General features: G+C 36.5%; 1 protein-coding gene across 5 annotated transcripts in view; it reads right to left on the bottom strand.

Moving 5' to 3' along the window:
• ANAPC10 (anaphase promoting complex subunit 10) overlaps positions 1-13,702 on the bottom strand; it is a 110,112-nt gene that overhangs the window by 25,299 nt on the left and 71,111 nt on the right. The window contains exon 5 of one of the 5 annotated variants that reach the window (XM_045466574.1): positions 9,950-9,996. The exons of the other annotated variants lie outside the window; for them this stretch is intronic. Coding sequence (XP_045322530.1) covers positions 9,964-9,996 — 33 coding nt within the window. The 3' untranslated portion in view covers positions 9,950-9,963. The remainder of the gene's footprint in view (positions 1-9,949; positions 9,997-13,702) is intronic. 5 annotated transcript variants of the gene reach the window in all.

Here is a 13,702-nt window from a genome sequence, read left to right as displayed (position 1 = left end):
ACATTAAGAAAGAAAATTACAGACTAATCTTTCTCATGACAACAAATAAAACATTTTAGAACAAAATATTAGTAAATCAAATCAAACGATAAAGATAAAGGATAATATATCACAGGCAAATGGGGTTTATTCCAGGTATACGAGGTTAGAATATCATTTGAAAATTAATGTAATTGACTTCACCAATAGAAGAAGGGAGAAAAATAATACAATCATCTTGGTGATGCAAAAACAGCATTTCCAAAATTCAATACCCATTTATAATTTAAAAACCCTTAGCAAATAGGAACAGAATGCAATTTCCTTAATATGAAAAACAGCATCTTTCAAACAAAGAACCTACAGCATTCATATACAATGGTGAAATCTTGAAAACTTTCTCAGTGAGATTATAAACAAAACCAGATTACCACCACTTCTATTTAACATTGTACTGAAGGTTTTAAGCAGTGAAATATTGCAAGGAAAATGGAAAGAAATGGAGGAGAGAGAAGTAGAAGGAAGGAGACAGGATAAAAAGGATGCCAAACGAAGAAAAAAATAACATTATTTGTAAATTATATGACTGCAGATCTAGAAGACACAAAAGAATCTATTAACTATTAGAATTAATAAGAAAATTTAACAAGGTCACTGCATACAAGGTCAACATAAAGGTATAACTAAAAGAGCAGGTAATTAGTGGAAAGATATAGTAGACTAATGGAACAGCTAAGAGACTTCAGAAGCAGACCCACACATTTACAGCCATTTGATTAATGTCAGAGATGACACTCTGGTGCAGTAGAGGAAAGATGGTCTCTTCAAATAATGATGCTGGATATTCTGGTCTTCCATTTGGGAGAAAAAACATAATTTTGACTCCCACAATTCCCACCATAAACAAAAATGAGCTCCAGTTGGATTTAGAGCTAAATGTCAAAGGTAAAATGTCAGAAGCTTTTTTTAGAAGAAAATAAAACATGTTTGTAACCTTGGAGTAGATAAAATTTTTAGGACACAAAAAGTACTCATCGGTAAATATTGATCAGCTATCTTAAAACTAAGAACTTCTGTTCATTAAAAGACACAATTAAGAAAGTGGAAAAAACAAGCCACAGACTGGAAAATATGCCTATCTCCAGCAAAGGACACCTATCTTGAGAATACAATATACACACATATAATATATAGATATAGAGATAGAGATAGAGATAGAGATAGAGATAGAGATAGAGATAGAGATATACACACAATATACAAAGAGTATATATCCAACACATGTTCAACAGTGTATACTCAAATGTTCACAAGAGTACTAGTTATAATAGCCAGAGTATCCAAATACATATTGACAAATAGATTAAAAAATTGGAATAAATCACAAAATGGAATATTCTACAGTCAACGAGAATGAACAATCTACAACTACCCAATTACATAGATAACTCTCACAAATATGTTGAGTAAAAGGAGCCAGATGCAAAAAAGTACAGGCACAGGGCACCTGGCTGGCTCAGTCTGAAGAGCAGGCCACTCTTGATCTCAGGGTTGTGGGTTCAAGCCCCATGTTGGGAGTAGAGCTTACTTCAAAAAAAAAAAAAAAAGTATAGGCACAATATGATTCCATCTTTATAAAGTAAAACATCACAAAATAAAAACAAAAAGATTTTAAAAACGCAAGTGAGAGTAATCCATATTGTTACAAGTCAGAATAATGATTAGCTTTGAGGAAGCATAAGGAAACATAAAGAGGGTTTTGGGATTTTTATTTGGTTGCTGGTTATATAGGTCTGTTTAGTTTGGGAAAATTCAGTGAGCTTTTCACTTATGATATATGGACTTTATTATTTCAATATAAAAATTTTAAATTAAAAAAAAAAAGACCCAGACCTTTCTGCTCTGTCATGCTGTGTGTCTATGTTGTCTGCAGCAGCTGCAAGCATCACGCTCTCACACAACAATATCCAAAAAGGCTTTCTCCTCTTTTAATTATGAAGAAAAATATTTTCCAGAAGCTATCAGATTTCCCATTGGCCAGGTCTGCGTCACATGTCTATGCATTAACTGAAAGGGAAGTTGGAAATGGAGACTCGGGCATTTTCTATTTTTATTGTGGAAAGTGGTCTCTGTTGGCAGGGAAGAAAGATGGAGGAAGAATGCTACATAAGGTAATCAACACTATCTGCTACCCAGGATTATTATTAGTGGCCTCTTAACTAATCTTGCCATAGCTACTTGTCTTCTTCCAATCTAAGCTTGGATTAGCAGCAGAGTCACTAGATAAAAATGTAAAGTTGAAAAACCTTTCATTAGCTTCTCATTTTAATAGGAATAAATCCACAATCCTGCATGATCTGGTCTCTGCTTACCTCTTCAGCCTTATCCTGCATGGTCTCTCACCTATATTTTAGTCATATAACCTGCAATAATGCAAAAACAAATTTACATTGTACAGGAAACTGGTTCTGAGCATACTCCAAAGATCAAGAGATGACAGAAGTATTAATTGTATGTCAATGAAAATGGGTCAACTCTCATGGATATATATGGTCATGAATATCTTAGGGTTATATATGGGAGCAAAAATTTTTTTAAATTTTAATGATTTGCTTGGAAAACGAGAAAACAAAAGAGATAGAAAATCAGTGGCTCAATGCAGGAGGTCTAAGAGCTAACAAGTGTGAATTCAGAAAGAACAGAGCAAAACAGAGAGCAAAAATATGAAAGAATATAAAAGCACCTCCCAGAACTAAAGGACAGGTGCCTCCTTACTGATGGAATCCACTGAACCCCCAGCACAATAAAGAAAACACACACACCAAACACACACACACACACACACACACACACACACACACACACACAATCATGGCATAGCAGCATGAAATTTCTGAACATGAAGGGTAAGGAGATTATAAAAGCTTCTATAGAGAAGAACCAATCACATGCAAAGCATCAGGAATCAAAAGTGGTGTTGTATTTCTCAACCTTTACACTGAAAACTATGAGGCAATGGAGAATGTGCTTAAAATTCTGATGAAAAATTATTTCCAAACTAGAATTCCATACCCAGCCAAATCATCCCTCAAGGGTGAGATTAAAATAAACTTTTCAGTCATGCAAGGTTTCAACAATTTTACCTCCCATGTGGAGGATGCATTCCACCGAAAAAGAAGTAAATCAAAAAGATGAAGACCTGGGATGCAGGAAACAAGGGATCTACCAAAAGAGAAGATGAAGGAAATTCCCAGGATGATGTTGAAGGGATGTCTTAAGCAGATAGCTGTCAGACCGGGTCGTCTGAGAAACAGATACCAAGACATGCATAGAACTTAGAAATTAGAAATGCCAGAAATTTATTAGGGGAAACATCTGTGAGAGAACATGGGGAGGGAGCTGGGGAGGCTGGAAGAACTGTCAGATAGTGATGCAGGTCTGACCCCAGGGGAAGGAGACAGGGAGGGAAGGTTGGAAAGCTGGGTGGACATGTGTTAGACTGCAGTGCAGTTCTAGGGAACGTTCAGCAAGGCCATCAGGGTTCAGCCAAGGTTGCCTGTCAGAGGACTCCAGAGTCCCCAGGAATGAGCTGCTTTCGTACCCCTGCTGTTTCGGTCACTGGCTGGGGGCAGACTGCAGGAGCACATGGGCTCTGCGCAAACGTGGAGATGGATTTCAGAGAGCAGCAGCTGGGGCCATCAATCAGTTACTCCCCACAGTCAGAGATCTGAGAAGAATATTCTCATGGCCACCTGTGATGACTCTACAATGTGCCACGGTGGCTAGCCTAAACTACATTTCCCAGGATTCCCTTCCTCACATGTTTCTGGTTATGTGAGACACAAGGAATATTTTCATGCACAAGATTTGGAGGGCAGAAGTGAAGCAGCAGCCATTTGGTTTTTTACAAAAACTCTAGTTGAGGTAGGTGCTCTTGTAGATCACACGTGCTGTCACTATCTGCTGGTCCCCCTGTCATCGGCATGCAGCCAGGCATGTAACTGCTCCACCTTCCTCCTGCAGTTCTTGGACTCCTAGGACAGGTGTGTTTACTCCATAATGAAGGGCATCCGCGTCTTCTGCAGGACACTCACATCACAAGGTTGGAGGCAGTGAGAACTGAGGTGGATTCTAATTCATCTAGTTTGTGCTGATGGGTTCCAGCTTCTCTTTGCTCTCCACCACTCTACATTCATGTTCACTTTTGACTTCCTATGCTATGAATTTCAAGCTCCAGCATCAGACATGAAAGCAACAGCCTTAGAATTTACCCATCTTCCACTGTGTAAGGTAAACTCCCTGTATAAACACCCTATTACATACCTCCACCCACCCTCTCCACACACATATACACATACGTATATGTGTGTGTGTGTGTGTGTGTGTATATATGCTGCATGCACACGTACACACACACATACACACACTCTAGTGCTCTGCTTCTCTGACTGAATTTACACTGACACACTGGCTGAGCTGGAGATCCAGGAGGGATGTCTTCAAGAAAAACGTGGAACTGAGAGAGGACACATGACTATTTCAAAAGGTATTTTAACCATAAAATACCTAGGAATAGATCTAACCAAAGAGGTGGAAAATCTATACACTGAAAACTATAGAAAGCTTATGAAAGAAATTGAAGAAGACACCAAAAAATGGAAAAATATTCCATGTTCCTGGATAGGAAGAACAAATATTGTGAACATGTCGATACTACCCAAAGCAATCTACATATTCAATGCAATCCATATCAAGGTAACACCAGCATTCTCCACGGAGCTAGAACAAACAATCCTAAAATTCATATGGAACCAGAAAAGACCCCGAATAGCCAAAGCAATCTTGAAAAAGAAAACCAAAGCAGGAGGCATCACAATCCCAGACTTCAAGCTATACTACAATGCTGTAATCATCAAGACAGTATGGTACTGGCACAAGAACAGACACTCAGATCAATGGAATAGAATAGAGAACCCAAAAATGGACCCACAAACGTATGGCCAACTAATCTTTGACAAAGCAGGAAAGAATATCCAATGGAATAAAGACAGTCTCTTCAGCAAGTGGTGCTAGGAAAACTGGACAGCAACATGCAGAAGAATGAACCTGGACCACTTTCTTACACCATACACAAAAATAAACTCAAAATGGATGAAAGACCTCCATGTAAGACAGGAAGCCATCAAAATCCTTGAGGAGAAAGCAGGCAAAAACCTCTTTGATCTTGGCTACAGCAACTTCTTACTCAACACGTCTCCGGAGGCAAGTGAAACAAAAGCAAAAATGAACTACTGGGACCTCATCAAAATAAAAAGCTTCTGCACAACGAAGGAAACCATCAGCAAAACTAAAAGGCAAACCAACATAATGGGAGAATATTTGCAAACGACATATCAGATAAAGGGTTAGTATCCAAAATCTATAAAGAACTTATCAAACTCAACACCCAAAAAAAACAAATAATCCAGTGAAGAAATGGGCAAAAGACATGAATAGACACTTCTCCAAAGAAGACATCCAGATGGCCAACTGACACATGAAAAAATGCTCCACATCACTCATCATGAGGGAAATGCAAAACAAAACCACAATGAGATACCACCTTACACCTGTCAGAATGGCTAACATTAACAACTCAGGCAACAACAGATGTTGGCGAGGATGTAGAGAAAGAGATCTCTTTTGCATTGCTGGTGGGAATGCAAGCTGGTGCAGCCACTCTGGAAAACAGTATGGAGGTTCCTCACAAAACTAAAAATAGAACTACCCTACGACCCAGCAATTGCACTACTAGGCATTTATCCACGGAATACAAGTGTGCTGTTTCAAAGGGACACATGCACCCCCATGTTTGTAGCAGCACTATCAACAATAGCCAAAGTATTAAAGAGCCCAAATGTCCATCAATGGATGAATGGGTAAAGAAGATGTGGTATATATATACTATGGAGTATTACTCGGCAATCCAAAAGAATGAAATCTTGCCATTTGCAACTACGTGGATGGAACTGGAAGGTATTATGGTAAGTGAAATTAGTCAGTCAGAGAAAGACAAATATCTATGACTTCACTCATATGAGGACTTTAAGAGACAAAACAGATGAACATAAGGGAAGGGAAACAAAAAGAATATAAAAACAGGGAGGGGGACAAAGCATAAGAGACTCATAAATATGGAGAACAAACAGAGGGTTACTGGAGGGAGTGTGGGAGAGGGGATGGGCTAAATGGGTAAGGGGCCCTAAGGAATCTACTCCTGAAATGATTGTTGCACTACATGCTAACTAATTTGGATGTAAATTTTAAAAAATAAAAAATAAAAAATAAAATAAAATAAAAAAAGGTATTTTATAGGTCGGCAAGAAAACTCAGGGATATACTGATACTGATAACATTTTAAACATTAAGAAAAAAAGGAGGCAACTATTAATTCCAGAAAAATGAAATTATACATATAAAGGAAATTTAAGCATAGGACATGACATGAATCAGGTATGAACAATACTCATGTGGTCATAATAATGAAAATGTGCATAATCAGCAAATACCATGAAAAGTCACACCAGGAAGATGAAGAGAAGGGAAGTCTATGAGAGAAGAAATGGGATTATAGGGCTAAATCCAATATTTCATAGTTAAGACACCATTGGATCATGTCTTTAAATACAGATAGGTACCCATACATTCAGAGTTGTATGTATGTAGTATAGAGATCTATGTACACATATTATTTAGAAATATGAAAGCAGATACATGAAAAAAGGCTAAAATAACTAAGAGGATTGCTCCTAAGGAGTGGGATAGGAGTGTGGGATAGGGAAATAGGTGCTACTACTATAAATGCTGTCACAATCCTTTCAGACTTTTAACCTATGTACATGTTTCAATATAGTAAAAATACACTTAAACTTCAAAATTAAACTCAAAAAGGGAAGCGTAAAAAATTCAATGTTAAGGTAACTGAAAATTAAAGACTAAGACTCATAAAGCTGGTAAAAACAAAAAAAAAATAGAGGCAAAATTTGACAATATCAAGTCTAACCCACTTAGAGTTCCAAATCATGCACTAACCGGGGCGACTGGGAGGCTCAGTAGGTTAAGCACCCGACTTCAGCTCAGATCATGATCTTGTGGTTTGTGGATTTGAGTCCCGAGTCAGGTTCTCTGCTGTCAGCACAGAGTTGGCTTCACATGCTTGGTCTCCCTCTCTCTCTGCCCCTTCCCACCCCTCTCTCTAAAATAAACATTAAAAAAACAAACAAAAAAAAAAAACACGAAAAACAAAAACAGGGGTGCCTGGGTGGCTGCGTTGGTTTAGCATCAACTTCAGCTCAGGTCATGATCTCACGGCTCATGAGTTAAAGTCCCACATCGGGCTCTGTGCTGACAGAGCCTCAATCCTGCTTTGGATTCCGTGACTCCCTCTCTCTCTGTCCCTCCCCTGCTCATGCTCTGTCTCTTTCTCTTCCTCTCTCAAAAATAAACAAACAAAAAAACCCATGCAGCACTAACCTACTACTAAGGATGCATATAGGTGGTAAAACTATAAAGAAAGCTAAGAAATTACTATAAAAAAGTTAGCAATACTGATTACCTCTAAAGAGCAGAGAAAGGATTGTGATAGTGAAGGAAAGAGGTATACTCCCAACTTCTGGGATGCTCATAAGGTTCTATTTCTTACACTAGATAGGTTATATACACATATAAACTGTATGAGTGTTTTGTAAACTTTGGGGAGGAGGGAGCATTAAGCACACGAATGAAACTCCAGCACACAGTTGTAGAACTTCTCATACTACATAGAAAGGTTAGCTTTTTCCTAGTCCTTGTTATTCCAAATGAATTATAATATGCTGTTAAATGAGCTCTAAAATAAATGAATGTTTATTGCATTTACAAGGTAAATTTATCTACAAGGATAACATTGATCTTTTATCTCAGAACAAAAATGAAGTAATTTGTATGTACAGCAGATCTGAGAAAACGTTATGCAAATATATACAATTTTGGACTTTTCACATACATGAGTAATTTTTAAGTAAATTAAAAAGTACATTAATTCTATCCCCTAAATCTTACAACAAGGAAAGGCTAGAGATAGCTTTAAGCACACGTCAGTAATGCATCTAAGCAAACAGGCTGTTTAATGGCCTACCATTTTATTGTAAAGCATTGAAAAACAACGGGAAAAACAGGAATTTAAGATCCTAAAAAATCACTATAAAATGCTTTTTATAATAATCATTTAACCGCCAAGTAAAAAGTTGCTTGTTTAAAAAAATTCCAGTTGAAGAAGGATACATGGAGACCCAATTATTTTTTAAAAAGAACTTTCAGGGGCATCTGAGTGGCTCAGTCAGTTGAGCGTCAGACTCCTGATTTCGGCTTAGGTCATGATCCCAGAGCAGCAATATCAAGCCCTTCATCAGGCTCTGTGCTGCCACTCTCCCCCACTCTTGCTTGCTCGCTCTCTCTCTCTCTCAAAATAAAAAAAGTTTAATTCTAAAAAAATTTTTTTAATTAAAAAAAACATTCAATTTGGTAATGAATCTTTAAAAAGTCTTTTCACAATCAAGCTGCCTTCAAAAGGACTATTAAAAAGCTAACTAGGGCAAGGCCTATAAGAAGCAGGTGACAAACTCAAGTTACATTTAATTAAGAGACATCTAAAATTTTCACTGTAAGGGCATCACAACTATATGATAGCAATGAATAAAAAACAGAATTCTAACTTCTATATAATCATAAATATACTTTCAGGAGATGTGGGGCTCTGAAGCAACTAGAAAGGTAACGGGAAGTATTTAGAAGTGGATGAAAGAGACATTCATTAATTAGGGCTGATTCCAAGTTTTCTGGCCTTATGACTTTTCTTTTTCCATGAGATAATAATAGTTCATAACAACTAACATGTTTGGAACACTTACTCTTTGCCAGGCATTGTTTTAGGAGTTTTACACGTACTGCTTTATTCTAGTAATACAGGCAACAGTCCTAGGACGTACACTATTTTCATCTTCATTTTATACACAAGAAATCTGAGGCACAGAGAAGGCAAACTTCCCAAGGTTCATAGTGAAGTGGCAGTGCAGGAACTCAAACCCCAGCAGATGACTCCCAAGCCCATTGCTCTTGGATCTTTATCAATCCAAAGACATAAATGTATAGCCAATAGTTATGTGTAGTTAAACCCAATTTCAAAAGATTATATGGAAAAGCATAGTGGTGGATGCTTTTACAGCCTATAAAAACATTACCAGTTTTCAAGGCTTTGCTCATTTCAACTACCATTTATTGAGCTGCTACCATGTGCCAGGCACTTAACATACATTTATTTTAATCCTTCCGACACCACATCCCTAATTTACAGCTGAGGGACCTAGAGTTCACAGAGAGGTTATATAGTTTGCTGAGGGTCACCTCGCTGGTGAAGGAGGAAGCCAGGATTTGAAAGCAATTTCCCTGCCAAAACTGTGAACATCAAAGTAATAAAATAGTCTTAAAATATGTCTGTCTGGAATAAAAATAAAACAAGAATATATTCTGAGATGAGTACAAGTGAATAAATATTGGCAATTCAGAAAGCTACAATACTGTATATTCTTTAAAGAGATGTGGAACTATACTGGGGAGAAAATAGGAAAATACCTCAACTATGTGAAAAGTCCCACAATATTCACTGTTTTCTATTAGTGATAGTACCTAGAAGTAAAGCACGACAATGGGAACAAATGAAATTCTGGTTACAGGTCTAGGCAAAGGTCAAAACCCATGATACATCCCCGGTTACATTAAAAATTAAAATGTAAACATCTCTAGTATTCTCAATAACAGGTTGCAAAACAGCTGAAGTAGCTCACCCACACATATAAATTCTGTCTGCCAGGTCTGTGATTTCCATTGATTCCATAATTCACATATATATAATAGATTTTGTTTACGGAAGTATTTTAAAAACTCAAAAACTCACCTTATAATTTATTTTCAGAAGTGTTTATCCAAATCTGGAATATCTGTCTAGAATAGTTCAGGTGGAGTTATACAAAATGAATATTTTGGAGCAAGAAGTAATGAATTTTATTTTATATAGATTTTAAAAGCTCTGAAGTAACTATATAACATTTCTTAAATACTATGAAATTTGACTTCATCTTGATGTGAATTACTACAATTTTAAGAAAAATGTTAAGTTGTTTCCTAAAACTGCAATCAGTGACAACTGAGTTGAAAAAGCAAAGCCATTTTTGTTCTATTCACATGCACCAACAAACAGCCCAGTGGGGAAATGGCAGTGTGCCAGGTTGCCTTGTGAGCAATTAGGCTTCGTGGCAATCAGGAGACTCAGGAGTCTTAGGCCCTTAAAAAACTAGTATGTTAAGGACGTGGTGCTTTCACTTCGCTTTCTGAGAAACGTATGTGAGATATATCTTGTGTAGAGGACAATTTCTTCCATCTTCAGGACTGAAAGGTTAAGACAACTAATAAGAAGCAAATTGGGGAAAACATTTGAGAGATTAGTCAGAATCATTGCCTACTGGACCTTATGACTAAATGTAATAACTGGTCCCAGGTAGACAGTAAATTCATCCTAATAATCAGAAGTAATGATAACTAAAAGATTCTTGGGATTGTTATGAAATGCAGTTATAAGTGCATTTTAATTGGTCAAGAAATTCAGAATGGAATTCACAGGCAAACAAACTGAAATTATCTATGAAAAAGAGTTGAAATGGGTAAAAACCCAATATCAGCAGAGATGTGTGTATTTACTCTTATTAACCTGTACATGGAAAGTTTCAAAGAAGAAAAAAAACGAACGATTCAGATATACCTTACAGGAGATTGTGGGCATCAACTTCCATCTAATGAAACTTAAAAAAAAATTTTTTTTAAGGCTTATTTATTTTTGAGGGAGAGAGAGACAGAGAGCAAGTGGGGGAAGGGCAAAGAGAGAGAGGGAGACACAGAATCCGAAACAGGCTCCAGACTCTGAGACGTCAGCACAGAGCCTAATGTAGGGCTCAAACCCACGAACCGTGAGATCATGACCTGAGCCGAAGTTGGAACTTAACCGACTGAGCCACCCAGGTGCCCCACCATCTAACTAAATCAAAGCCAAAGTTCCCCATTATCTGGTAAATGCTTTTTCTTTTTGATGTTTTATGAGTCTGAATGAAAGGCAGAGACTGCGAATACACTGGACCCCATTTTGTAAGTTTGCGGTCTGTGCCTAATATGACACCCAGAAGCATAGTAAGAATAAAAATGAATGAAGTGAATGCGATTATAAATGAAAACAATCAATGTAAGGATCCATAAGTATACTTTCTAATATATTTCTTGGTTACAATAATTATGTAGGGTCATTTGAAAACTTTTACTAATATTGTCAAAAAGCCACCATATTTGAGTATCTGAATTTCAAGTAGGATACAGGACAAATTTACGATACTTTTACAGTCATCAAGCCAAGACACACTTCACTTTATAAATAAAATAGATTTTAAAGGGCAAAAGTCAACATTCAAATTAATCCTTCTTTATATCAAAGGCTCATTATTCCTCACCTTTAATATTTTATAATTTCATTTAAAGTTTTTCATTATTTTGTAGTACATAAACATACAAGGCTTTTCTCTACTTCTTGATGTGCCTGTGACGATCATGTAATACACATCTATAACAACTTATTCTATAAACAGAAATCCTTACAAATTTAAAATGTAAAGACCAACTAATGTTTCACTACACTCAGAAAACACAGAGTCTTTATTCCAAGAGGAACTTTACTAAAAAAATGATGTGTGAACAGCAGACACTGATGTTCACACAAGCATACTACAGACAACCCAGCAGGCGGTTTTCTGTTTTTTTTGGATTATGCTCTGGAGGTGCTGGCACAATGGAATTTCAATACCATAATTGCTTATTTCTCTGTGTATCTTTAAAATAACAGGTAAAGAAAAAAAATCAACTACAAAAATAACAAAACAAAAAATGTTTTTAATTCTTCTTTTCAAAGGATGTAATTTATAACCATTACACAAATAGAGAAGAAGCACAAAAGGGGGGAAAAAAGAAATAAAGTAATGTTCCAAAGGTTCAGTTTACAAGGACCTCACACTAAGTTTTTTTTTTTTTTCTCTTCTCTGCAACTCTTACTAGAAACAGTATTATTTGCTAAAAATGCACTAGCTGCCAAGAGCCATGGTCCATCTAAAGCAAAATGCTTAAGATGGAAACAGAGTGTTAATACAGAAAAAAGAGCAAGATTCCGTATACAAATTTCTGTAAAACCTATTTAAAAAAAGAATAAGATGAAGTTTTGATTTTGGTATCTTTTTGACTAAAAAATAACTGTGGTCATAGATAAAATACTAAAACATATAGCACTTTATTACAACAAAAAGATGTAATCAAATTTCAAACTTTCTAATTAAACCTTTTCTCTGTAAGTTATTGGGAATTCAACACTAGTCTTGGTTCACATGATAGAACAATGGGAAAATTTTCCGAATGGTTGAACACTAACCCTGACAAGTGTGGAGAGCCAACTACAATACATTATATGGTAGCATAACCTGCCACCCACGTTGCTGAGAGAACAGCTTTCAAACACATGCACTGAGCTGTAAAACCACAAAATCCCTTATTACACATTGTTTCATACTCTAGGTGAAATATACCATCAATTCTTTCCATTATAAATCTTTTTTTATTACTATTTTTTGAAGCCCATTTAACAATCTGACTGTCTTTTTCTTACAATGTAAAAGATGCCTTTGTAAAAAGTAAAATGCAACAGGAATGTCATCACCCTACTACAATATTTCAATGAAGGCTGATATCTGCTGCTCAATTTCTCATAGCTTATTCTGGGGATCCATTTACCTAAAATGCATTTTAAGCTAATGTTCTTTTTGTATTTCCTTTAAAGACCAAGCCTATTGATACTGGTTCACTAAGTTTCTTAGAGCATTTGAAAATATTTGCTTTAAGGAAAACTGATCTATTGCTTTGGGGTTCTTTAATAAAATACATGATTTTTGTCATTACTAAAAAAGAGAGGGAGAGAGAGAATTAAAAACAAATAGTCAAAATTTGTCATGGAGTGAATGTTTTCTCTGTCTCTTCCCAACATTCCTCCTTCCCCCACCCTGGCGCAAATCCAAACCTATACCAAAAAACAAACAAACAAACAAATCCATTTTAGAGTCAAAGATATAATGGTGCCCTGACAATATGTGTCTTACATTGGTATAACATGTAAATGAAGCAAGACTGCAGGATGACAAACATGTTTCATCCTCATTACAGCACTGCTTTGTCAAAGATGTGTTCTTACCTTCCAGAAAAGAGCTCACTGCAATAATGGCTATCAAATCTGTACAAAAGGGCTTGATTTACAGACTGGGAAGGGTGAAAAACAAAACAAAACTTAGACGCTACTTTTACAGAGATTCAAAGACACTACTACTTTGTAGAGACTCAAGATAGCTAAATCGTTTCTAAAACTATGTGTGTCTAACAACTGGCCTGTTTAATTTCTTTCCAAAATTCTCCCTCCTATCCTTTACATTTCATTCCCCCCAATTCCTGCCCACCATGACCTACCTCCAGCCACAGTCTGCCAACTGAATCACAGCATTCCAGGACAGGACATAACAGTTTCTTCTGGGTTTTTCATTTGCAATGTTGTTGGCAAAGAGAACCTATTTGTAAG

This window comes from Leopardus geoffroyi, chromosome B1 (assembly GCF_018350155.1).
Source record: "Leopardus geoffroyi isolate Oge1 chromosome B1, O.geoffroyi_Oge1_pat1.0, whole genome shotgun sequence".
NCBI lineage: Eukaryota > Metazoa > Chordata > Mammalia > Carnivora > Felidae > Leopardus > Leopardus geoffroyi.
This window is presented reverse-complemented; position numbering and strand designations above follow the sequence as displayed.